The sequence below is a fragment of the Letharia columbiana genome (assembly GCF_014066305.1).
Source record: "Letharia columbiana isolate WasteWater2 chromosome Unknown Sc0000005_s0, whole genome shotgun sequence".
Lineage (NCBI taxonomy): Eukaryota > Fungi > Ascomycota > Lecanoromycetes > Lecanorales > Parmeliaceae > Letharia > Letharia columbiana.
In genome coordinates this window covers 211,621-234,104 of record NW_023501041.1, presented here as the reverse complement: position 1 = coordinate 234,104, position 22,484 = coordinate 211,621, and the positions used below count along the sequence as shown (strand labels likewise).

At 52.3% G+C, this 22,484-nt stretch overlaps 10 protein-coding genes across 10 annotated transcripts; 6 read left to right on the top strand and 4 right to left on the bottom strand.

The window, feature by feature from the left end:
• Positions 1-10: 10 nt before the first annotated feature.
• On the top strand, positions 11-868 carry HO173_002488 (uncharacterized protein; the record flags this gene model as incomplete). Its single annotated transcript, XM_037304421.1, has 1 exon — positions 11-868. One exon carries the CDS (start codon positions 11-13, stop codon positions 866-868), a length of 858 nt encoding a protein of 285 aa, XP_037168514.1.
• Positions 869-1,226: 358 nt separating this feature from the next.
• Positions 1,227-2,219, top strand: HO173_002487 (uncharacterized protein; the record flags this gene model as incomplete). Its single annotated transcript, XM_037304420.1, has 1 exon — positions 1,227-2,219. The coding sequence occupies one exon, from the start codon at positions 1,227-1,229 to the stop codon at positions 2,217-2,219; it is 993 nt and encodes a 330-aa protein (XP_037168513.1).
• A 794-nt stretch (positions 2,220-3,013) lies between these two features.
• HO173_002486 (uncharacterized protein) lies at positions 3,014-4,000 on the top strand (the record flags this gene model as incomplete). The annotated part of the gene is made up of 1 exon (XM_037304419.1): positions 3,014-4,000. The coding sequence occupies one exon, from the start codon at positions 3,014-3,016 to the stop codon at positions 3,998-4,000; it is 987 nt and encodes a 328-aa protein (XP_037168512.1).
• A 633-nt stretch (positions 4,001-4,633) lies between these two features.
• HO173_002485 (uncharacterized protein) lies at positions 4,634-7,201 on the bottom strand (the record flags this gene model as incomplete). Its single annotated transcript, XM_037304418.1, has 1 exon — positions 4,634-7,201. One exon carries the CDS (start codon positions 7,199-7,201, stop codon positions 4,634-4,636), a length of 2,568 nt encoding a protein of 855 aa, XP_037168511.1.
• Positions 7,202-8,187: 986 nt separating this feature from the next.
• HO173_002484 (uncharacterized protein) lies at positions 8,188-9,841 on the top strand (the record flags this gene model as incomplete). The annotated part of the gene is made up of 4 exons (XM_037304417.1): positions 8,188-8,566; positions 8,628-8,819; positions 8,881-9,270; positions 9,372-9,841. The coding sequence occupies 4 exons, from the start codon at positions 8,188-8,190 to the stop codon at positions 9,839-9,841; spliced, it is 1,431 nt and encodes a 476-aa protein (XP_037168510.1).
• Positions 9,842-9,933: 92 nt separating this feature from the next.
• Positions 9,934-11,781, bottom strand: HO173_002483 (uncharacterized protein; the record flags this gene model as incomplete). The annotated part of the gene is made up of 1 exon (XM_037304416.1): positions 9,934-11,781. The coding sequence occupies one exon, from the start codon at positions 11,779-11,781 to the stop codon at positions 9,934-9,936; it is 1,848 nt and encodes a 615-aa protein (XP_037168509.1).
• Positions 11,782-12,415: 634 nt separating this feature from the next.
• HO173_002482 (uncharacterized protein) lies at positions 12,416-13,978 on the top strand (the record flags this gene model as incomplete). Its single annotated transcript, XM_037304415.1, has 1 exon — positions 12,416-13,978. One exon carries the CDS (start codon positions 12,416-12,418, stop codon positions 13,976-13,978), a length of 1,563 nt encoding a protein of 520 aa, XP_037168508.1.
• Positions 13,979-14,339: 361 nt separating this feature from the next.
• HO173_002481 (uncharacterized protein) lies at positions 14,340-15,485 on the bottom strand (the record flags this gene model as incomplete). The annotated part of the gene is made up of 1 exon (XM_037304414.1): positions 14,340-15,485. The coding sequence occupies one exon, from the start codon at positions 15,483-15,485 to the stop codon at positions 14,340-14,342; it is 1,146 nt and encodes a 381-aa protein (XP_037168507.1).
• A 598-nt stretch (positions 15,486-16,083) lies between these two features.
• On the top strand, positions 16,084-18,297 carry HO173_002480 (uncharacterized protein; the record flags this gene model as incomplete). The annotated part of the gene is made up of 5 exons (XM_037304413.1): positions 16,084-16,208; positions 16,268-16,450; positions 16,500-17,018; positions 17,075-17,449; positions 17,577-18,297. The coding sequence occupies 5 exons, from the start codon at positions 16,084-16,086 to the stop codon at positions 18,295-18,297; spliced, it is 1,923 nt and encodes a 640-aa protein (XP_037168506.1).
• Positions 18,298-18,490: 193 nt separating this feature from the next.
• HO173_002479 (uncharacterized protein) lies at positions 18,491-20,341 on the bottom strand (the record flags this gene model as incomplete). The annotated part of the gene is made up of 3 exons (XM_037304412.1): positions 18,491-18,590; positions 18,656-19,479; positions 20,282-20,341. 3 exons carry the CDS (start codon positions 20,339-20,341, stop codon positions 18,491-18,493), a joined length of 984 nt encoding a protein of 327 aa, XP_037168505.1.
• Between the last annotated feature and the right edge of the window lie 2,143 nt (positions 20,342-22,484).

Genomic DNA, 22,484 nt, shown 5'->3' with positions numbered 1-22,484 from the left:
AGCACACGACATGGTCGAGACTGTAGCACAAATAGAAGAAGACCAGCTCAAATGGTCATCGGCACCAAACTACGCAGCAGTCCTGGACCTGAATCGCCAATACCTTCGCGGTGAGATGATGACGACGCCCTATAACCATCGCTCGGTTCACCACGAGACGAAGCCAGATGACAAGCTGCTCCCTCTTCACGATTATGGCTTCCTCGCTTTTGACTGGCAACCGGGAAAACACGTAGGGCCCGATTGCGAGATAGGCCAGATGACCATGGACGGTGAGCTGAAATGTGAAGGGAACGGCACTTTCTCCGAGATCCAGACGAGGGATTGCATCCACTTCATGATGCCACTAGGACTGTTCAAGCATGACGCCCTGCAGGTGTTCTGGTTGTCGCTCATAAGGCATCCCGCGATCGTCACCAGAATCGTGACCAAGCGTCACGGGAGACTGTACCCCGGCAGCACCGAGTCTCCGCATGTCGTAGTCAGCGGGAATCTCAACTCCGACCCCTATCCTATAGCCCGCCGTCGTGCGGCCCCCACCGTGGATCGGCTCAATGACGCGGTCTACTTGACGTACGGTTACGCGCCTCCCGTCCCGTTCGTTACGGAAGCTTCCAAGTGGAAGTGCGATGCTTTGTCAAAGACTCTCCCTCTGGAGTTCTGGGTTGCTGCAAAGCGATGGGCTGGGACGCTTCGCGTTGCGGTGTTGGTCGAGGACTTGGCGGTGGCAGCAGGGCTGAAGACGGTCTACACTGAGGGTTCTGCAGGGAATGTAGGCTCGGCGGCCTCGGAGACGCTCGCACTTGATGAGGACATTATATGCCATGCTCAAAGAAGCGTAGACCTTCTCTTTCGAGTTGACAGATAGTCTTGCTCTCTATCTTTCCAGATTGCAGCCTGTTAGGATAACAGCCCGTTCAGCGCCCTTTGACTCTCACCGCTAAAGTAGATCTGCCTAGCCGCTTATCTGTAAATGCGATACAGCTATGGTAAATAATCTGTCCTGCCAAATCCGCTTTACGTATTCGAGCACTGATATCTCGGATTTTCTGCCTCTGAATTTATCTAGGAGTCGACATACTAAAGATCATGTCAACCTAACAATAGACACCAACGATTTGAAGACCACGCGCCCCTTCCTGATACTTGATACCTTATTATAGCAGTCGATCTGCCGAAATGCAGAGATGCAGAAGCTCCATACTCTGTAGTTATCTAGCGCTGTCATGACTCCCCCGAATCTCCGCACCGTCCTCTTCTTCCCGCCTCACCTCTCCCCCAATCCCACTACCCTCCCCCTTCTCACAGCCCTTCAATCGCTACTCAACGTCTCCTACACTGCCACATACTGCCTTCGTCCAGATATCTTCGGCACCTCGCACCTCCGAATCGCAGATCCGGCCACATTCGCCGACATCATCGGCGCGGACGGCTTCACCATCGTCGTCTTCGCTGTGAAAAGCGATCAGCGCCGGGATCCGACCGAAAGCAGCGACGGCGACAGGGCGCATGCGAAGAGGGATGGCGAGCTGGCGCAGATGGTAGCGACCGGTAGCGTAATGGCCGTCGATGACGAGGATGTCAGAAAGCGCGCGCAGTGGGCGTCCCGTGCCGGGCGGGCTGCTCCAGGTCAAGAGAGGCAGGGCAGAAATGACTCCGATTCTAATTCCATCTCTGCTGCGTTGGGAGAACTCAACGACAAACTCCAAGCGCTCTATCGTGAACGACAAAACCCGGTTCCCATACACGAACTTCGCGCCTTTGCGGTCTCGCCTACGCATCGGGGCCTTGGGCTTGGCGCTCGCGTTTTGAAAACTGTGGAGTGGCTGCTTGGTCGCGATGGGGTTGGAGTGCTGGATTTTTCAAGGGGAGTACATGCGCCGGGATCTTCAGGGGCGCATTTGTCGTCGTCGTTGCGGACTGAGATGGGTGGTCAGGTGCACGGGGTGGATTTGGATGAGGTGATGAAGGTTTGGGATCAGAATAGAATTGCAGATTTCGCTGGGTCTGAAGCTAAGCAGTTGGAAAAAGACACTGCAAGCGGTGTAGAGTGTCAGTTGGGTCATCGCAAACTTAGGCTCGTCGCTATCCGCGAGCTCGGCAACGAGGGTTACTATCAAAGGCGAGGATATAAAAGCCTTAGGACCGGTATCCTGCCATTGGGTACTTGGGGCAGTAATGCTGAGTGCACTACTGTGTATATGGAGAAAAGTATCTGAAGTGAAAATTGTTTCTGTCATGCACTATCAAAATCCACGGGCTGAATACCGTACATATCAGTGCTCAAATACGTAGAATTGCGACGCCGATTTGCCTATGATGGATGCCATGACATGCTTGAAGGAGGGTCACAAGGATCTGGTCATGAATGTCAAGGGGCTTTGATGAAGCAAGATCGCTGGGATTGAGCCTATGAGATCAGGAGTCTGACGAAATTTACAAGCTAAGCGATCACATCAAGTTCTTCAAAGTACGCTGGCTTAGTCCTTTTCGCCACCATAGATCAGACCCAGGACCTGCTTGCAATATCTTGACTCTTTAGGAACGTATTCGGTCTTTAAACAAAGCTTTCGATAACTAGTCTTTTTCTACAATCTTTGTTCTCTGCAGTTGTTCTGATAAGGTTCCAGTAGCGTTTTGTTGTCCTTCCTTATCGTTGTTCGCTTTCAAGTCAACAAAAGCTGTCACGACTCAACGCACAATCCATTGTCTCTCAAGATTATTAGTGTCGGTTTCTTCATAGAAGCACCGCGTAAGCATGCTTTGTTGCACGGACCGGGGTCCTCAAGCTTCTTTGTACCGTTGAATAGAAGTACTTTGGAACAATGGCTCTTGTTCTCGCCACTCAGCGAGACTCTTTAAAGCTGTCCAGGGGATTCCTGCATCGAGGGAAACCCCAAAATTCAGACGCAGCAAATCCACGCCAGACTTCCCGTCAAGACACACGACCGCAAAAGACGGCGGACAAGCGCGGTCCGCTTGAACGTTAACACACGCAAAGTCGATTCCAACCATGGTGTGGGTGACCGGGGGAGGCAGAGAACCAGGCGTGAAGAGCCGCGGCCCCATTAGAGAGCGCGGAATCCGTGGACCCTCGGAAACACACGGTTCAGTCGTCGTGAAAGAGAGCTATGACAAGCTCCGACACATCGGCGAAGGCGGCCAGGGCAAGCTCTGGGTCGTCAAGAGGAAAAGCGACAAGAAGGTCTTGGTGCGCAAAGAACAGAAACGCTTCGAAATGCAGGGTGCCATACCCTGCGAGATGTACCTTTTCGAATCGGTACTGACCCGCCACCCTAGCATCATCGGGTTCGATCACGCTAACTATGTAGAGGCTAATGGCTCCAGGGGTTCCTTGGTCTTGTACTTCGAACACTGCCAGGGGGGCGATCTGAGTGAGTATACCCCTAGAGGAAGAGAGGGGGGTGTCTCAGAGGATTTCATGTGGCACTGCTTCATCCAGCTTGCGGACGCGATTGCGTTCCTTCACTATGGCTACAACCGCTTCGCACGATATCCCAGCTCCCCGCCTCGGGAGTGGAAGAGAGTCGTGCACCGGGACATCAAGCCCCCCAACGTTTTCCTCCGCCGCGAACCCACAAGCCGGAACCCCGTCCCGGAAGTCGTGCTCGGAGATTTCGGCCTCGCGACAATGGAGGGAGTGACCTATGGAGGCGGAACGAAGGAGTGGATCGGCCCCGAGATTCCCTTGATGACGAAAGAGAACGACGTTTGGGGCTTAGGGTCCATCATCCATGCTCTGGCCCACGGTAAAGGCCCGGTTTCGTGGCCCCCTAGGGATTGGCCCAGAGGGGAGGCCGCGGAGGATAGGTGGTATAGATCTCCCAGGGCGAGGCAGCCGAAACCGCTCCCCAAGGGCTATTCGAGTACGTTGAATCGGAATATGATGGATTGTTTAGTTAAGGATCCGGCCAAGAGGATTAACAGTCTGCAACTGGTGAAGAACTTGGTGGCGGAACGGTCAAAGGTGAGGCGCTGATGCGAGTTGCGTGCAATGGTCGCGAGGGTAGGAAATGAACCGGTTCGCTCGCTCTACTTGAAAAGAAATACGTGCAATTTGAATGAGTCGATAGTGAGCACAAAGATTGAAGCTAACACTACGTTGAAGCATCAACGAGATGTTATACAGTTTTATAGACTCGTTATCAAACACACCATCTAATAGGCGATTGGCTAGGAAAATGACCGATAATTACCACCATGATACGCGAGGCGAGCCGCCATGTTGCCATGAATTCTCACAATGATTATTGTACAAGCAAGGAGACACGGCCATGACCGAGATGTATTCAACCGTAGAGTAAGAGTAGATTGTGGATAGCGTCAAATGGTAAGAGTCTCACGGCTGGAGTAAAACACAAGTAGAAGCAAGTCGAGGCAGACTCAACCAAAGGTCGTCGGTCCAAAAAGTATAAGTTGAGAAACAAATTACCAGAAATTCACTGAGAAGGTATCTACCTTGCGCGCCGCGCTTGCACATAACATGACGAGACGGACAGATGCTTCAACATACGGTCACGTCAAAGGCTAATTGAGGTGGCGGCTTCAGATGTTTAGTCTAATACATGTATCGTTTTTATGATTTAAGCATATCATGCCTAGCGATCAAACCTCATTGCCAGAACACACATTGCGCCAGTGGCCCTATCCTATCTGGGTTGTCTTGCTTACACGTAATGGCCGTCGTTACCGGAATCGTGCATAGCACAATCTCCCCGCCCGGATTGCACGTCATACTGCCAGGTTGTGAGTTCCCTGGACTCGGCTGCCACGTGCAAGGCAAAGGCGCCGGTTCAAGAATCCCAGCCGGGATGGCAAACTTGAAATCTTTCGTGGGATATGGCGGCACGTTGGTCACGGCATCGTCGATCGGCACGTTCGCGATCCAGCTATTCGCGGCGCAGAAGTCGGGACCTGCAGCATCTCTGGTGAGATTCGTCATCCAAATCTTGTAGTAGAAATCGGTCATTGCGTTGGCACCGCCCCAGGTGTAGATTTGGAAAGCGAGATCGATGCTCCATTTGGTACCTGTTGGTTGGGGAGAAGGTGCAGGTGAGGGGGCGAGTGACGAAGAGGTGACTGGTGAGGGCGATGCAATTTTTGCGGCGTCTATAGCTGCTACTGAAGCGGACGCGATCTGGTATGCTATGGCCGCTAACTCGGCTCCTAGGGCGTCGTCGTTTACTGCTGTTGATGTCGGTATTGGTATTCCAGTGGTGACTGCCACCCCCGCAGGTTGTATTGTATGGGTTGTGGCTAGCTGTGCCGCGATTTGGGCTATCTCTCCGCCTAGAGCGGCAAATCCTGCTGCTATACCGGATGAAAGTCCTGGGCTTGCCGCGGCACTTGTGAAACCAGCTTGCGAAGAGGCTGCTTCTTCGCTGGTGACTTGGGCTACTATACTTCCTAGGTTACCAATGCCTGTTGCTGCGGCTTCCGACGGCACTACCCTGGCTGACGAAGAGGTACGGACGGTGGCGGGTAAGGAAGACATCACAGCCAATGAAGAAGAAGAAGAAGAAGAAGAAGAAGAAGAATTGGCTGTTGCTTTGGCGCTTCCGATAACGACGGCGAAGCCTGATGGACCAGATCCGATCCCGTTGGCTGACGAGAGAATGTCCCCTAGGAACGCCATGAAGGCTTGATTGGCAACATCTGGAGCGCTGTAGTTAGACATGTCAGGGTCGGCCAATGGGTACCTGTCGATAAGCTGTATGGTTGCAGTGGCCGTTGAACTACTGGACGACATGCGAGACGAGGCGGTTGATGTCATGCTGGGCGTACTGCTCATTGAAGTGCTTGATCCTTCCGTTTCCGAGTCCCGAGTTTTTGAAGCCTGCGAGTCCGTTTCGCTGGTAGAAGTCTCATCGTCATCGTCATCTTCTTCCTCCTTTTCAAGGTTCTCCGCTAATTTCCCAATGTTATCAAAGACGGTCTGTATTTTTGTTATATCAGGCGTGTCGTCTTCAAGATCGCCTATTACTTTGTCGAAGGCGCCTTTGAGACATCCTAGATCTTCCAAGAGGTCAAAGATGCTAGCCCCATCGAGGCACGCCTCTTCATACGACGGAGGAGGGCCAGGAGGATGCATGTCCTCCAGCTCATTGAGGATCCCATCATCAATCCCCTTGATTTTCGAAACCAAAGATACCTTGGGTCCGTTGTCTTTGATGATAGCAGAGAGGGTCTTCGCCTCCTCAGTGATGCTAAAGATTGCTCCAACCAGCAGCATAACTTGTGAACTAGCCACGGATCCAGTTGGGTTTAAGGAAATGGTGGGAATAGCTAGGGTCGGACCAGTCGTTATGGTATTGGGCTGCCCACCAGGCACTAATATGGCCGACGGAGATGGTGTTCCCGTTGAATGCATTGACTGTCGATCAGAAGACGCGCTTGAAGATATCTTCGAGGCTCCGGCAACAACGTAGAAACCAGAGCTACTGTTGCTATGAATGGAAGAACCGGTGGGGATCAGATTGATCTTGGGCGTCGAAGCAGACATAAAATTCGAACCTGTACTCCTAGATTGTGTCTGTGATACATTCTCTTGGACGTTGGGAGCTAGTCCAGCAGTTGAGGCCTTCGAAAGTGAGGAATTGGTCATGGCGGAAGAAGCCGAGGGAATCACGACAGGTCCAAGAGGGGCTGAACCGCCAGAAGGTGTTGCTGCCATTGACGTCGAAGCAGATACGGATGTAGAGATTGGAACTCCCGCGTGATATGTTGCATGAGTGCTTGCCACTTGTACCGCTATATGAGCAATTTCTCCTCCCAGGATGTTGTATCCGGCGGCAGTAGCTGTGACAGAGCTGGCCGGGACACTGCCGGAAAACGTTGCATTACTGCTGAATTTGGCAGTTTTGTTGTTAGCGATATTCTCGGCAGAATTCGAGCCGGTCGGATCAGCAAGTATTTCGGTGCCATCCACGAAGAGGTCATGAGCAGCGTCAGCTGACACAATTTGGCCATTAATGGAAATTCCAGCTGAGCCAGGTTGTATTGTCGTCCTGTCCAGGATGATATCTGCTGGATCGACTATGAAGACTTGACCTGCAATTGTGACGGTCGCTTGTGAGGGTGGTGCAGAGATGGAGGATGATAGGGAAGATGGATAAGCATAAGCTACTGGCAATGCTACAAGAGCCAGGCCTATGAGCCGGGTAAGAAATGCAAGGTCCATAGAAAATGGAATACGATATACTGAAAAGCGAAGATATAGTAGGATTGTAGGGAAGCGTGAAAAGGCGGAAAAGAACTTGAAGGCACAAAATGAAATAAACCTCCCAAAAAGTATCACTCCAGCTACTCGTAAAGTCACGGCATGCTATACATCCCGTTTCCCGGGATAGCGGGGCCAAGTGCCTGGTCACCGCTTCATGTAAGTAAAAGTCTACAGATAAGCCCTAGAGGGCAGTGCTCAGACATTGTTAGGACCATATTGGCCGAGGCAGCAGTGTTAACCTCCTGACTTTCCAGCAGCATCTGGGCGAGATGGAAGGACACTAGAAAATCTTGATAGCGAGCTTGTCTGGGTGACGAGGTAACAGGTATATTAACGATATATTGACCGTCTGTTTCAGCGTGGGTGGACCGATAGTGGGTGCAGGAAAAAGGAAGCAACTGAGGCGAATCCTTGTCTGTTGGAGGTTGGTTTGGTAGTTTAGCGCGCTCTAGCGCGTTTCGGCGGCTGGACAGGTTTGTGGCGGAGCACAGGCATTTGATGAGGGCACACTTCTCTTCCTTCACGATGCAGGCACTTGAAACGCGAGCCTTGAAAGCATAACGTCCAAAGTTCCGAATTAAAGTAGTCATTGCTTGTTGACCGTCAAATATTGCTTGTTAAAGATGCAAAAGAACAGTGCGAGCTCGGAGATAATTAGCAGGAATCAAACCCATGACGAGCTCAGCCTCTGCTTTACTACTCCATGGCCATCTTCCCTAAACATAGTCACTGTCAGATGTTCCTGCCCCTATCCCTTTACCTTGTCGCCCGCAAAAGTCAGTTCGACCAACTCAACGTGAGCAAATCAGTCCGAAAAGTCTTGTTAGCCATCAGTGCCATTCAAAACATCTCCTTCTCCATCTCGCCTGCGACTTCTCTCTCACGTATCCTGTCATTTCTGTCTATATCTTTCTCCACGAAATCGTCGTCATCCACTAGTTGCTATGTTGAATTCTCTCCTTCATGGCCATGCGCCTCTGCAGCTCCTTCTCTTCTCGACGCTTTCTCCATTGGTATTGGCCAGAGTGCCCATTACCCCACTTTCATATTCAACGTTCGACAGCAGCTTCAATCTCTACCCTCTCTCCGGGAATGGTGGGTGCAACAGGCCCACTCCCAATGGGCGACCAATGATGCAGCCTACCTTGAAGTCTCTCGGCGGTGTTTCGGCCATCGCGCAGACACTCGTGCAGAATCTCCCCTCATATCCTACTCAGCAGGAAATCAGAGGACTACTATTTCTGTTCTTTGGGATTACCTTTCAGGCGAATCACCAGCTCAATCCTGCCACAGACAATGTGAATGCTTACAACAACATCATCAGTATGGTTTGAGAAGGAACAGTGTCCGAATCATGCGATCCGTTGCTAAACAATACATTCAGACACATTCGGCATGGTCAACCGAGTATTCACAAACCCTGCGACCAACCCCTATAACTTAAAACCTCGATACAGATGCCTGGAAGACTATGCAGTATACTATACACATATGACCAATTCCAATGGACAACAGGACTTTTCGTTGCCATTGATCGGAGAATATTTCGATTCAGTCACAGAATATGGACTCACAAGTACGCCTAGAACCTACCATTGTGATTCAATTTGCACTACACTGATGACACGATTGCATAGGACCACCACCCTACAATGACATCTGGCCGGGCCTCATGTTTGTCAACAATCAGCTCGACGGCACCTTCTCCTGGTATATGCCAAATCCAGCCTCCCCTTCAAAGGGCACTTGCAATTTCGATGTTGCTCAGCAGCTTCTTGCAACCACCGCATTTACAGACGCCAAATATTCGACGGAAGGTCTGCTACCGGGAGCGGCGCAGACCGCGGTGCAGGATACGGCACGAGCTCTCTACGGGATAACGGTGTGCCCCTCTCATTTTGACGTACCTACTCTGCTCGACCTCGGTGCACCGACACCGAACGCGGGAACCTCGGAGGTCTACAAATTCCAACGATCGGCAGATCTGGAAGACTTGCACGAACTCATTCATTTGGTCACAAATGGTGGTACGTTACACCGAGAAAACTCTCATCCCCCGCTCGCTCCCACCCACAGAACTGTTCGACACACGTACTGACATTCTCCCCCTCTCTCTCTACGTCCGCAGTCGTCATCGACCAGCCCCAAATCGTACCCCCCGCCTCCAACCCGCCCTCCACGGACGACTACTTCACCAACCGAGACTGGCCCTCCTGGACCTTCAGCACCCTCTACCAATCCTACGGCTACTTCTTCACCGCCTTCCTCGGCCTCACCCGGCCCGAGCAGGCCCGTCTCAACGCCGACAACTGGGCCATCTTCGGCATGTGCGTGTATTTTCCGGAGCTGGATTGCCTGGGCTCGTTCCAGGATGATATCCGCACGAGGAGGTCGGTCCCCGGGGGTCTGTCGCCCAGAGCGGTGGAGAAGATTCGGGAGGGCGGGTTCGATCTTACGAGGGATACGCCGATGGATCTGGACTTGGAACGGGGACCGGGGGGGAGGAGGAGAAGGGCGGAAGATTTTGATTTGGGGTTGGCGGAGAAGGGGGAGAGTCGCTTTAGAGATGCGGATGTGCCGTCGGCAATTTTCGGTTAGATGGATTTGTTTCCTGTACATGGATACTTCAAACCCAACTTGTGGACGCATAGTCCATTCGGGCACGAATCTATCAAATCACTCAATGAGATCTACGCCCAAGGACCAAGTGTCCATCCGGTCTGCCATCCTATGTTGGGCCTTGGCACTGCTTTCTGCGGTGCAGCACTTGCTTCCGCATCCTTTCGAGCCCCGGCCAATCCATGTTGCAGGAAAGCGTCCCGCTCGATCTCCACAACGCCCTTGATCCGTAGATTAACCAATAAGCTCGCCCCAGCCCAAGCGCCCAGCGTCTCGACTCCTCGAATGACGCCAGAAACGGTGGGTTTCCTTCCCTTGTCCTTTTCGCGCTGGATCTTCTCTTCGATCGAATCCTGGAGTTGCGGTGCCAGCGATGCTGGACTTGATATGTTCCCCTCTAACGCTTTTCGATCCATTGAACTATTTGTAGAATTCGTCTCGACCTCCTTGACCTTCGTTGCTTGTCGATTACCACTAACCTCTCTTAACCTTCTTCTCCTCTCCTCCGCCGCTTTCCCCTCCACCGGGTCCCAACTCCTCGTCTCAACAATTGCAGCAACTTCGTCGAGTAGTCTTGCCTTGAGGCCAAGTATGTTTGAGCCACCCCCAGTGAAGATGATGCGGGACATACAGACTGCACGGACGTCGGGTGGTAGAGAGAGTAAGGTTTGGTAAATGAGCTTGTGGAGGGGTTGTTCGTGGTCGTCGAGTTGGTGCCGTTGTAGTGAATTGCCTAGGAGAGCTGTCTCGACTGGCAAGGCGAAGGCTGAGAAGGGGAGTTGGATGTTGAGGCGTGGGGAGGAGGGTAAGGGAATGGAGATTGGGGTATTTCCTTTGAGATCGCTGGAGCTAGTTGAATCTTTGGGCTCGTCTTCGGCAATGGAGATATTACCAAATTGACCGGGCAGATCTTGAGAGGTTGATGATGCCGGAACGGGCCCCGAGCGGCTCCTGCACCAAGCCATCCTCGTAGTCACCTCCTCCGCCTGCTCTAAGTCCACAGTCACCATTCCATCGTCTGCTTCCTCCTTCAAAGCATCTGCCGGCTTCTTTGCATTCTTGCCCTGCTCCCTCTCAAGTAGCATAGCCATCTCCAACGTAACCATCCTCATAGCCCTCGTAGTTCTTCTCTCATGAACCTCTCGATATTCATAAATCCCGGTCACAACGGTCTCCCTCCATCCGATATCAACCACAAGCCCCGACCTCAACCCAGCCATGACCGTATTAAGGATCGGAGGACTCAGCAACGTAATACGCGGACTCTGGAACGTGGCGAATAATGTCCCCAACACCGTGTTTAGCAAAGGGTGAGGCATCAAACTCGGCAGAATAACAACCAGCCGTTTCCCTTTCATATCTATAAGTAGATGCTTGGTGACAGCCTCCCTGACCGCTCTTTCTATTTTATCACCCACGAGCCCCATATCCAATCCCCTCACATCCATGCGCCACAGCTCATGGTCGTTATCCCAATTGTCAACCCTCCGCCTTTTCCTCTTCCGCTCACCAAAACCTGGCATCCATCTTCTATAATCCCCCACCCTCCTACTTTGCTCCGGTCCAAATCCCAGTCTGCATCTCGGTGCGCTCTCGCCCGGAAAACCAGCGCCGAAATGGCGGTTTCCGAACTCGAAAATGATCGTTTCTTCTTCAGGTGTGCGGTAGCTGAGCGACGGGGAATTGAAGGCTGAGGAGACGGTTCGTTGCGGGGTGTGCGGGGAAGAAGGATCGGGTTGGAGGTGGGAGAGACGAGGGCGGGTGGCGGAAGGGGGTTTGCGGTCGAAGTAGCCTGCTGCAGTGGCCATGGTGGCTACGATGCGCTCATTAGGCTCATGACTGATAATCCCGCTTTGGCATGCTACGCACAAGATTGGCGGCGATGGGCTTGTGTACGTAGCACTGGGGGTGTATAGCATGAAGATGCCTCGCGGGTTGTATTATTTGGTATATCGACGCCATCTTATGGTAGGTTGACACAATTTTTCTCTCCACCGGTCGGAAAATGATACTCACGGACAAGCACAATTCAGGGAAAGCGAGTAAGTGCTATGGCTAGAGATAGAGTGGGATTTGTGGACGACTGCTATTGGGCCCTCAGTCGAATGTTCAGCTTGGCTATAAGTATAGAGTGGAGAAAGTGGGGGGAGTTGGGGACAGATACAGGAGACCAAGAGTAAGGTCCGACTCTCACATCATGTCTTACACTTGTCACTTGTGTTAATCACCACATCTGATGCACAAGAGCACTACAGAAGATCATGATAATGGAGACTTCGAAGCCTGATAACATGTTGGTGTTTGGATGGCCTGTTTTTTCAAATAGTCCATCACTGACATAAAAGCCTCACAATAGACTACCATGAAAGGCGAGACCCATAGGATAAAAGCCATGCTTATGAAAAACGTGACAGATTACAAAGATTGGTAATCCATGGTGGGAACCATTTGGGTAGAACAGAAGACCCGTACTAATTATCATACATAACAGAAAATTTCAATGTCGATGAGTATTCTAAATGATTGACGCCTAAATCCATTCCCAACATATATATGGAGGGTTCCGTGGTAAGAGGAGGGCGGCAGGATCCGGACAGACTTCCCAATGACCATTTTATTGAATGGCTAGCAGAAGCAAAGCAGCTGTATCATCATGAGCTGCCCCCATTCGCCGAGAAGAATCAAGGCAGTACCAGAGCCGGTCTCCGCAAACCTGTAACTCTTCAGGTGACTGTCGACCAGCCGCAAGGACAATATATGTGGGCTGAAGTTATCTATTGGTCTTGGAGTCCCCAATACACCTTCTGCACTATTGATATTGGAGGCCGAAGACTCATCGTAAAAAGGTACAACTGGACAGGGCGCCATTGGGATTATTCCTTTGAAAGCTGGCTGGGTCCTGCAGAAGGGTTTTCGAAGCGAACAGTTGCTTATGGGATGTGGCAGAAAGATCCAGGAGACTCTGAAGGGTCCAATATCGATTCGAAGTCACAGCATGCAAATCCCATGCAGATGCTCTCTAATCCACCTTGTGTTGGATCACCGGCCAACCTTGATGGCCGTGCCCAACAACAGCCAGAGTGGCAACCATCAAAATTACCTCTGACAAATCCTTTGGATCCATCTTCGGCGCGTCCAGCCACCTTGAATCTAGGGTACATTACGCCTCAAAGAAACGCCCACTATTTTTTGCTCAACAACCCTCCGAGGCTCATGCAAGCCAAACGTCGTGACGTACAGCTCTCCCCTCCCACGGCACATCACGATAGTCAGCATTCCGTTCAGGCGCCAACCGAAAGAGCACCTTTTTCGGGACCGATACACGATGTATCATCTCCAAAGCGACGTGAGGAGGATTCCCCAAACGGCCCGTGTGAATTTGTGCCGGTCTCACCATATCAGCATCTTACCTCCAAACCCAACGAGGACAGCGCAAATGGAATTCAAAGACAATATTATGCCCCTGCGGAACGCACCGACGAGGGGGCAACCAGCGAACAGCCACATGGAAACAGTGCAGACACCCCCATATCCCATGGACCGCAGTATCAGGGACACGAATCCACAGACCCCAACTCTCTAGCAAGGCCCACGAAACGTAGGCGTCAGATCTCCACCCCAAACCCCTTGGACCCCACATCACCGCAGCTCCCGACGGCAACGCGTTCTCCATCCACCCACTCGTCGCCACGACCAACCCCATCCGCATCCTCGCCGAACCCCTCCAGGTTCCCAACCCCAACATCCCTCAACCCAGACCCCACAGACTCAGCGTTCCAACTCCCCTCCCACAAACAGTCCCGCACAACCCTCTTCATCGCCATCCCCCTCTCAACCGACACCGTCCCTCTCAAACTCCGCTCCTGCATGACTCTCGCCTCCTTCTTCACCGCCGTCCTCGCAATCTGCGCTCAGCCGGGCCAGCACAATCATGTCGTCTCGGGCATCAGGGCCACGTTCGATTGGAAGCAAGACAAGGGCGTCGACAGGACGATTCTTCTCAAACAGGATCTCCCCGACACGTTTGAAGTCTTGTTGGAGATCGTCGATGGGGCGCCGTGTTGGGGCGAGGGAGGGGGCCGGTGTGGCGTCGCTGTTGAGGTCGTGCTGGTGTGAGTCGGTAGGTTGGGGAGTCAAGGGATCGGTTTTCACGCGTTGGACGGCGAGATGAAGATGGGGGGTGCGGAGCTATGGTTTGGGTGGTCATGTTTTGCATTCGAGCCTGTAATTTACTTGTGATGGTTCGGTTCGACGGCAGTATTGGATTGCGATATGAGTGCGGCTTCGACTCTCAAAATTTATATATATAGCGGGCAAGAAGATGTCCTTGTCGGTGACTTTGGGTAGAGAGCCGGGATTACGTGGCGCTTAATGGTGCGAGGAAGAAGGCTTTGACGCGATGTAGGCATTCACAAAAATGGCGAGACTGAGTCTACGATTTGTGATCGTATTGAGTGGTGATATTATTCATTGAGTGTCAACCAAACACTTTAAAGAAACCCCATAGGCCAAGCCCGCTTAGTACAGGAATCGTTACATTGTCATCCCATCCAAAAAGATCGACGACTTCGCTCGCGCTCGCAATCAGTCCGCTGCAGAGACTCACTATTCCTAATGCTACCCATCCACCCACCACACCCTGCGCTTCTTTCAAGCCAATGGCATCCTTCACTGCCTTGGGAAGTCCCAACTGTCCCTTGAACATGAAACCCTCGTCTCCACGCCCATAAGTTGGCACCGCCCACCCCCAGAACACAACCGCTGTAATCGCCCCCACGACTGCCGCCGCCGTACTTCCTGCTAGACTCTTCTCCCGTCGTAATCGCGGAGTGTAGCGCCCCCATAGCCGTCCAAAGGTACTAGCTGCCGTGTCACACCAGCTGAGCAACAGCACTGACATAACGCCCACATCTTTGGGGTAGAACCGCAGCACTGTCCATGCCCCTAGCAGATACCATATAACGCCATTGTATCCATCTACTTCACTTTCCCTCATCAGCGCCCCTAGCACTCGGATATAGAACCGGTTGAAGGCTGGGAAGGTATGCCGCGCATAGTCGGCGCTGGCGATGGGTATCAGTGCACCTAGCAGCCATGGGTGTATTGATGCAGCGGACGTTCCGCGTGTGTAGAGATGGAGTGTGAAGAAGCCGATGGAGACATGTAGGGCTTTGCGTGGTATTTCATGCCGGTGAACGAAAGAGCGCCAGTGTCTGTGAATAGGGATAAGACCAAGGGGCGAGGGGGACCGGGATATGGAGCGCCAGTAGGACGAGTCTGCAGAAGTGGCGGAGGAAGGAGAGAGATGGCCGTTGGCCTCAGAAACCGCACCATCTGGTGGCTTTTTCGTAAGTTGAGACGCTTTCGAGGCTGCAGCTTCCTTTTGTCGTTTGGCTTGGGTTTTCGGACTCCGGCTGCGAGATCGAGCGCGCTTTTCGAGGCTGGAGTCTGAGGAAGGGGAGTCGGGTTCTGGATCTTCGGATATGGGGGAGGGGGAGTTGTGTCTTTTGGCGGTGGCGGAGCGTGTTATGGGGGCAAAGTAGCTGTCGCGGTGACTTTCGGTGGGTGTGGGCGTGGGAGAGATGATCCGAGGGGTGCCGGGTGTTTGGTATTGTTGTGACATGGCGAGGAGGGCGCAAAAGGAATGGAACGGTGGCAGCACCAGGCTAGAACCAAAGCCAGAAGAGGAAGTGTATAGAATAGAACGATTATTTGACAAAATTGAGTGGAGTGGGTGGTTTCGATGCTTGAGGTCCGCTATCGTGACGTTTTCTCTGCCTCACTGCCAGAGTGCGTGCTGCGTCGAAGCGCTCGACATGGTAAACTGCGCAGAATATCTGGGCATGGGAAGTGTATGAAAGTTAACACCGTGAGTCCAGCTTTGAGAAGCTTGCTGGCCTTCGCCGAGGATGTTTGAAAGTATTCGTAGGTCAATGATGACAGGAAACGGCCAAGTATTTTTCCAAGCAGTGAAGGAGTGAGCCAAGGCTTGCCGCAGCGCTAACAGATTAGATAACGATTTTTCCCCGTGTGCCGCCAAGACCCCTCGGACGCTAATGAATCCCTTCAATCCTTCTGTTTCGCAGTCCTGCTATAGTCCCATACAAATTCCCTGTCTGCTCACTTAACCGTAGCGAGATTGAGCAAGCCAAACCATTTGAACCCTGCACGGTCTCGTGGTTGCTTTCCTTTTGCTCTTGTAAGGGCCATTTGAGGAAAAAATGGCACCAGAACCGCAGGCAGCGCCCGTGAAAGCCGCCGCCTCATCATCAAGAGCCTGGGAGGCTCTTACGCCGCCGTTGGCTGAATGGATTCTTGATGCCGTGTCTAGCATGGGCTTCAAGCGGTACATCAATCTCAAGCTTACGCCTTCAGGAAGAGATGCTAACTCTGGATTGTGCTTAGAATGACGCCTGTACAAGCCAGTACTATACCACAGTTCATGAAGCATAAAGACGTGGTTGTAGAAGCAGTGACAGGATCTGGGAAAACCCTAGCGTACTTGATACCAACTTTGGAGAAGCTCTTACGGTTGGACGAGGAGATCAAACGCCATCACGTAGGAGCCATTATTTTGTCACCGACAAGGTGAGGAAAAAGGAAGCGGATACGGCTAGATTGGTGCTGAGAGGTGTAGGGAATTGGCCACACAGATTTATGGCGTTCTGCAATCAATACTAGCTTTTCACGAGCCTTCTTCCGCGGCAATGAAACTCCTCGACGAGAGTGATTCTGCGGGGACCGAGGAATTGTCGCCCTCATCTTCAGGTCCGAGAGTTGTTGCACAGCTTCTCGTAGGCGGTGACACTTCAACAACCCAAGATCTAAGCCATTTCCTCAAATACAGCCCGAGCCTACTTGTAGCCACTCCTGGACGGCTACTGGAACTTCTGTCATCACCGCTCGTCAAATGCCCTCAGTCATCCTTCGAGGTCCTTGTGCTCGATGAAGCAGATAGACTGTTGGACCTCGGATTTCGGGAAGACCTGCAGAAGATACTGGGAAGGCTGCCTAAACAGAGGCGTACGGGCCTTTTCTCTGCCTCTGTGAGCGAGGCGGTGGGAGAGATCGTTAGGGTCGGCTTGCGGAATCCTGTAAAAATCGCTGTCAAAGTCAAGGGAATAAATGGCGGGCAGGATAGAAGGACGCCGTCTAGGTAAGCGCAAGAGGTATCCTTTCGTGGCTGCAGAGGATCATCCTAACGTATCATAGTCTCCAGATGAGCTATCTTATCGCTCCTGCGTCCCATAAATTTCCTGCCATTTCCAAGATCCTCTCAGCATTAGAGCCATCTCCAAACAAGATCATCATATTCCTCTCCACCTGCGCCGCAGTCGACTACTTTCAGCACGTGCTTTTGTCAATCCTTCCGTCGCCGAATCGTCAATCCTTTACTCTAATTCCGCTTCACGGAAAGCATCCTGCAAAGGCCCGTATTAAGAATCTTGCTGTCTTTGCTAATTCGAGCACGCCTTCGATTCTTCTGACTACCGACGTTGCAGCTAGGGGTCTTGACATCCCTCAAACGGATCTTGTGATCCAAGTAGACCCACCGAGTGATCCCAAGGTCTTTTTACATCGTTGTGGGTACGTACATTTTGGAAAATGCTTCCAAGATATGTTTCGCGAGCAAATGTCGCCCTATCCCCCCTCGAGTCATCTCATTACCCGGCCTTTTGTCTGGAACAAGGAATGCTGACTCCAAATTCTCCAGGCGAGCCGGGCGAGCCGGTCGCAAAGGCTTGAGTGTGGTCCTTTTACAACCTGGGCGCGAAGAGGACTACATCTCGTTTCTTGAGGTCCGCAAAACTCCAATCACTCCATTGACTAGGCCTTGTTTCGATGTCACCGATGAAGATGCTCGAGCTGCAACAAAGGCAATAAGGGAAATAGTTTTGTCAGACCGTGCTTTCAATGATAAAGCAAAGCGCGGATTTGTGTCTTGGGTCAGATCCTACAGCAAGCATCAAGCGAGCAGCATCTTTCGGATCGGCGATCTGGACTGGGAGGACTTGGGAAATGCGTGGGGATTGCTCAAGCTTCCCAAGATGCCAGAGCTGAAGAAATGGGAGGGTGACAAAGCACTGGGCGTGGACATAAACTGGAATGCGTATGCGTACAAGGATAAAAAGAGGGAAGAAGTGAGGAAAGAGGCAATAGCAGAGAAGACCGAGGTATCTATCACAGCTGACATGGCTCCTTTTCCGCGGGTAAAGAAGCAGCTGAAGAGGGCATGGAGCGACAAGCTTGATGCACGAGACGAGAGGGAATTGAGAAGAAGTAAGAAGCGTACAAAGCGAGATTGGGAGAAGTGGGAGAAGATGACACCTGCTGAGCGCGAGAAGCAACAAGAGTTGGAGCGTATGATTGACCAAGTCAAAGCAAAGAAGGCAGAAGAGGACAAGCTTGAGACGTTTGAGGGCTTTGATGACTGAGTCCTCCTATCGATCATACCTTAAGGATACTGTTGCGCCACGCCGATGCACATATTGCGCATGCAGCGACCGTACGTCCCGTACATTCTGAGCCTTGTCTTTTGGTTGCCAATGTCCGATGTCCAACACCTGATCCAAAACACAAAGACACCTTCACTCTTTACGGAATGGTAGGGCTACGCCGCAGACGAGATTAACATCCTAAATGTCTCCGACGAATACCCTTATCATCCCATCCAATCCTGCCATCGCTGAACAATTCCTCCCACTCCGACTGACTTGGCACTTTGCCACTAGATGCAAATGAAGTCAGCATCCTGCAATCCAATCTCCAACAGCGAGAAACAGCCACACTGACCTCTTCTTCTCCCAAGTCTGCCCACCAACGCCCCACCCCTCGTCGCGATGCACACCAGTTATCTTCACTGGTTCAGCCCCCTCCTTATCTTTTCCTCTGCCCTCGACATTCTCATCATCCTCGAACTGCACAACCCTCCTTGTGACACCTCTCTCCGTGACGCCGCTTTCCTCGCTCTGGTTGCTCTGCCTGTTGATCGCCTTCTGAACACGCCGATACTCCTCTCGCTGCCAGCACACAGTCCGCTCAATCTCCCGCCGCCATTTCTTCATGCCTTTGATCCGCTCCCGCAGATCTCGCACGCCGCAATTCTCATTCACCCTCTCTTCCTTGCTCTTCCCACCAAGATCCATACCCTTAAGGAACACCTCCGGCACTCTGCTTTCCCCACTACTAGGCCTGCCCTCACCACTACTGACCCTACTACTCCCGGCATTGACGCCCCGATACTGCCCCGGCGACACAGGACCCTTGCTCGCAGCCGGAGTCGAGGGATTATTCTCCTTCCACAGCGCCAACGCCCGCTCAGCGGCCTCCCTGCCGGCGCGCTCCGCCTCCTCCTCTCTGCCCACCTGCGCACCGATGTCGTGGATCAGCTTCGCGAGCACGATGCCGTCCATCTCGAGCCATTCGTTCACGCTCTCGACGCGGTCCGCCAGCTTCTGCAGCTGCGACGACCGCGCGTTGAGTAGGCCTTCGAGGGCGCCGGCGCTGCCGGGCAGGGCGTCCGTGTTCGGTGTGCGGGGTCGTGGGGTGCTGGGGCTGGAGCGCGAGTGGGGCGATGTGGGGGAGTTTGGGCGGGACGGTGGGGTGGAGAGGGATTTCTGCGGCGAGGGCGAGTCAGTGGTCGGGTCTTTGCGTTTGAGAATCCTGTGGGGGAGGAAAGGGGACAGGGTCATGGTGGTTGGGGGGCGTGGGTGTGGGAAAGAGGAAATGAAGGGATGGAGTGATGTGCTCTTTCCTTGTATGTTTTTATGGATTTTCGAGGGGAGGGAGGTGGAAGGAGCTTTCATCGGCACTGATGATCGAGTATGATGTGAGAGAAGCGGCGGCTGATAGGAGTTTCAGCTCCTGCTCCTGCTCTGCGACTTCTTTCGTCTTGCAATATGCAAACATACTCGAATCAGGGCTGCTCGCTCACGCAAAAATCTCTTCATCAGCGGCGATGATTGCGTTGATACGAAGACAGGCTCAGCCATCATAGGTATAGAGTCATGAGTCATGCTCCTGCCTCTCACCTCTCTTCCCTTTTAGCACTCAAACATCCCCTCAAGCACACTCCATCCACTGGCAGTGATGAGGCCAGGAAAAGGGTGGCAGGCGGAAAGGAGCATAGATCCTGCTCCTGCTCTTGAACTTCTTCCCTCTTACACCACTCAAGATTCACTCAAGCGTGCTCCATTCATCCGCAGCAATGATTGAGATAATGGGAAGGCAGTGATGCGAAGGCAAGAGCAAGTCCCAGAGGATCAAAGTCCTGCTTCGGCTCCGGAACTTCCTTTTTCTTACAAGCACCACCAATCCACACAAGCATCGCGGAACAGTGGCAGCTTTCCATCCAACATTCAAAGCATCGATTAAGCGTTACAAACATCTTGCACATGAGCAAAGAATTAAAACACGTACCCTGTCTCCAACTCTTGTCTCACTGGCACTCCGTTGCGTGAGGGTTCGAATATAGTCCATCTTTGGCGGTATGCTGTGTCGGTCTTGCTTGACCACGGATGTCAAGTGGATGTGTGCGCTCGATGCTGTTCTAATAAGGACATGAGTCGGACAGATGGATGTCGGTAGATGGTTGATAGTAGGGTATGGAAGAAATTCGGTCAAAAGATCGCGTGCTGGTGTTTGGTGTTTGCTTTCCGATGCGAAATCTGAGGATAAGGTCTCTGGTGAGATGTGAATTCGCAAAGTGTTGAAATTGACGATGACCGGGTTTTAGAGCACAGGCACAGAGGGAATAATGCTTCACTTTCGAGGAAGTTCGACACAGCTACTTTGCCCTTCGCTACGAACATGAACACTGCTTTCTCCAAGGCTTTCATAGCTCTGAACTTGGGTTCGCTGCCCGCTGCCGAATCACATCATATGCAAGGCCTAGCATCTATACTGGTAGGATATATTGCCAGCCTTGGCCTCGTTTCTGCCACTTTCGAAATTTAGCTCTATCCACCGCTAGCTCCATAGCTGTAACACGAAATATCAATCTATAGTGAAGACAATCTTTGGCCGCCATATAGGAGATCTAGTTGAGCTCCGTCTAGTCGCTATGGCCTGTTAGCTCATCTACTTCTCGTGTCCGCTCCTCGGTTCCGAACTCGAGTATTATCGTCCGGTTGGGAAGAGTTGGGTCAAGATGTGACCTCTTCGCCAACTTCAAGGCTAAGGCTAAGGTCAAGGCTCAACTCCAGCTCGAGCTCGGGCCTGAACCCCGAGCCAGAACCCGAGCCGGAGCGTGAGCTAACATCCGTCACTATCACGGTTGCAGAGCAGAAGGAGCTGAATAAATTCGCCGATAATACAGCAGTCCACCTCGATACGGCCGAGGGGATCCCGAGAGGGAGGAGCACCGCTAGTCCTGAAGGCACCACTGAAGGTTTTGGCAATGGCTGGAGTGTCTATGGACTCAGGTCACATACGAGACTCCACAGCGGAATTGGCGGCTCCGCGAGCTCCAAAGCGCCTTGGTAGTTCTTGTACCTTTTCGAAAGACCATAGCATCACCAGCAGCACGCACCAGAAGATCTAGGATGGTGTCTTATTCAACGAGGGCGCAGAGTTTTGGTTCGCTTACCGGTTGGATGAGCGTGCGGAGCAGCAATGACTCCTGCGGACGTTGACGGATAGGGCATATGTTGATGGCTCGAGGAGATAGGCCTGGCGAAGTTGGACGGTATGCTCGCCTTGGCGGCAGCAGCTCTGAGTTGAAAATCGACCTTTCTCTAAGCAGCACTGGTTCAAAACGGCCTTCAGCATGTGATTGATTGCACCGCTAGCGCAAGAACCCTCTTCTCTGACTACTCGCCCCTGGAATCGCGGTGCATGGCGACTTCGCTGCTGGCCAATGGCATCCTAGAGGCAAATCTGCGCAACCCCAGTCCCACCGCCGTCGTCTCGAGAACCCAAAACCCACTTCATCAGGACTAGACGCAGCATTCCAGCCGCTGCCTGGAGGTGGTCAATGTCCGGCTGCCTCCTCGTCCCAGCCTTCACGCCCAATGCGGTTGTTCCCGTTGGCTCATTGCATTCACGTTCGGAATCGAGACTTCCTTTGGTGGCTCCTATCCTCAACTGCGAACCTGAGCTCTATTGCCTTCCTCACCTCCCTGAAGAACACCATTTGGTCATGAACATCACCATGGAGTACTTGCACTCCGCAAGACATTCGTTTTTGTCTGTCTGTCTAGCGACGTTCTTGCTGTATGATGTTCATAAAAATGTAGCGAAACCTTGGAGATACTCACCACAGATCATGTCATGGAGCAAGTCGTGTTACGAGACCTGCAGTACCGGCCGCATTTCCTCCTCATGGCAGCATAGGCAGTCACCACCACCGCTGGCTCCAGACGTCGTACGGTAGGACAAGCGTTCTGGCTCTTTTGGCTCCATCTTTACAAGCCCGAATATCAAACACTACGAATTATGTGCACTGGACTTTGTTGAAACTGATTCATTGTAATCGCTCCTGGGGGTATCTATTCTATGCTTTTTAAAAGACCACTGACACCCTGATGAACTCCTTCTGTAACAACACGCATGGTATCTTCGTAGCACAGCACACCAAACCACCCATCAAGAGCCAGCTCTTCCCCCTCCTCAAACAAAACCA